Source organism: Aplysia californica, unplaced genomic scaffold, assembly GCF_000002075.1.
Source record: "Aplysia californica isolate F4 #8 unplaced genomic scaffold, AplCal3.0 scaffold00286, whole genome shotgun sequence".
NCBI lineage: Eukaryota > Metazoa > Mollusca > Gastropoda > Aplysiida > Aplysiidae > Aplysia > Aplysia californica.
Genome location: NW_004797556.1, coordinates 716671 through 719170, shown reverse-complemented (window position 1 = coordinate 719170; position 2500 = coordinate 716671). Strand labels below are relative to the sequence as shown.

At 43.0% G+C, this 2500-nt stretch overlaps 1 protein-coding gene across 1 annotated transcript in view; it reads left to right on the top strand.

Annotated features, from left to right (window-relative positions):
* LOC101862282 (protein unc-93 homolog A) overlaps window positions 1–2500 on the top strand; it is a 127972-nt gene that overhangs the window by 56413 nt on the left and 69059 nt on the right. Inside the window, exon 4 of the mRNA XM_005101515.3 lies at window positions 1582–2398. Coding sequence (XP_005101572.1) covers window positions 1582–2398 — 817 coding nt within the window. The remainder of the gene's footprint in view (window positions 1–1581; window positions 2399–2500) is intronic.

The window sequence follows — 2500 nt, the reverse complement described above, 5'->3', positions numbered from 1 at the left end:
AAGAAAATAAAGCCTGGCAGTGCTTCTGTCAGTATGAAACCGCAGAGACGATGTTAGATCCCACACACACAGGGAACATTTCACGCTGCTGCAAAGTATGGCTTCGGTTGGTGGTGAATTGAGAAGAACATGAAAAAATTGCCTCATTTGCGTACTTGTGTGACATGTAGACATTTTCCTTTTGTACTATAGGCCTTAGGTTTAGAGAGATTAAACTCGCCGGTAGTGGCATGATATGGTTGGACAGTGTGTCCAGCTCTTATCGAGACCTGTAACAACGACACGGAAATGTAAGGTATTGATTCTACTATTGTTTTTTCTCTCTTTATTTGAACACACCAAAACCAAGCTCTAGGAAACATGTTTGTATGCATTTATCTTTAAATTGTCTGTTAAATGCTTTCAAACATCTGTATCAAATTGTGTTGGTATGATTCGTTTTACAAACATACCACCTTGCATACGTCACGACTTAAAAAAGTATTTCCGGCGAAAATAAAAAAGTTAAAGCGCTCTACCTGTTTATGCAATTCTTATTCCCCCCCCCCCCTGTTGACAATAATGCTACCAATAATGTTAACTGTCTGTGAGCCAAAGATTTTTATTTCCTTCTCAGTGAAACGGCGTATAGAAAAGTTAGTACATCGGTATTTGATATAAAAACAATCAAGGAGGCTGAATAGCTCAACAGGTATGATGTTTGCCTGTCAATCTGGAGGACCAGAGTTCGATTACCGCCAGTGTCGGGTTTTGTCTTACGTTTTCTTCACCCATTAAACCTAGGGTAGTAATACTAAGTGCTTACAGTTCTCGGATAAGGACGGACAGTATCGTAGGTTCAGTGAGGAAGTTTTGTACCTTGAAGATCTCTTTGCGATTCTAAAATCGAAAAGATTTAGTCCATCGGAACTCCGTTGGATCAAAATAAAAAATGAATTCCTGTCAAAAATTGAAGTCAGTCTTAACGGGTATGAATAATCAAGAGTAACTTCGAAAGCGGAACATGGCTGCCTGTCAGACAATGGATGGTTCTACGTTCTATGTAAAAAATCTGACCATGAATATGTACGTAAAATCAACTGGCTGTGAGATGAAGATTTTACAGTTAGTTATCCCATGGGCTCTAGCCGTTTTACGCTCATTGAAGAAAAAAGAAAGAATAACGTGACAATTATAACATACATCTACTGTTAATTCTTCTTAGTTGAAATAAATAAATAACGATTCCAGTCCTCGAAGAGTCCTACAAATATTGTGTTTAGTTTTCAGGGCGACTAAATAACCTCAAAATTAACAGCTGTCCTGTTTTTAATAAAGATCGCGGCCTTGCGTGATTAGGAAAACTACTCTTGGTCTACAGAAAAGGTGTGATGTTTGGATGGCAATATGAAGATAACGATAAAAAAATCTGACAATTGCGCTTTTCACGCCAAGCAGTCAAAGTCACTTCAGGTAGTCTTTTGTTTGACTGTTTATTTTTTTTTTTGTTATTCACATTCCTCGTACCCACCCCCCAGTCACGTTCAGTTCAGAAAAAGTGACTAGAAATTTGATCTGCTTTTCGGTTATTTCTATTTACAGAAACCTACAGACGAGTATTCACTCTGACGGCCAGCTGGGTAAAATCTCTCTAGTCTGCATGTACTTCAGCTACATAGTCGGCTGCCTCCTCACCTCCCTCATTTTGAGAAAGATCCGCGCCAAATCCTTACTCCTCATCTCCCTTTTCTTCCACATCCTTTACTCTGTCTCTAACGTTATCCCGTCTGCGTACACACTCCTCCCCGCCTCCTGCTTCGTGGGACTGAGTCAGCCTGCATTCTGGGCAGTGCAGGACTCACTGCTGCTCAACTATGGGCTCCAGTACGCCGTACGTGCACGCCTAACTCCGCACAAATCACTTCGTCTTTTCCAAACTGTCACCATTATCACGATCCACTCTGCACAGATCCTCGGAAACCTTCTCAGCTCCGGGTTAATTTCTGTCTCAGAATTTCACTGCACGGAAAGTTGGGACATCGTCAACACATCCTCCTCACACCAGTCGTCATCATCGTCCTCTCGCTCATCTGGACGACAACAACAGAGAAATGACAAATGGACGTACACGCTTCCTTTCATTCCCATACAAGCCAGGAGATCCACAGAACCGTCGCCACCAGTAAACTTTTACCAGCTGCTCACTCTGATCTATCTGTGCATGTCCGTGGTGGCAATGGGCGCAGTGCTCATCTTCTTCGAGAGCCCGGACACCGTGCTTCAAAGAAGGGTGATTTCCTGGCGGGAGCGTTTCAAGGACATTCGACGGTGCCTCACGGACCCACGCTGGCTTTTGGCCTGGGCAGCTGCAGCCTATGTGGGTTTTGCACAGGGCGTCATTATGTGCGACATCACAAAGGTAAGTTCTTAGCGTTGCTACGTTTTACATGAAAGGAAATGGTAATGTACTTCACGCACCGTTTGTTTTCTCTATTCTCTGTCAACACCCCCCACCCCCCCC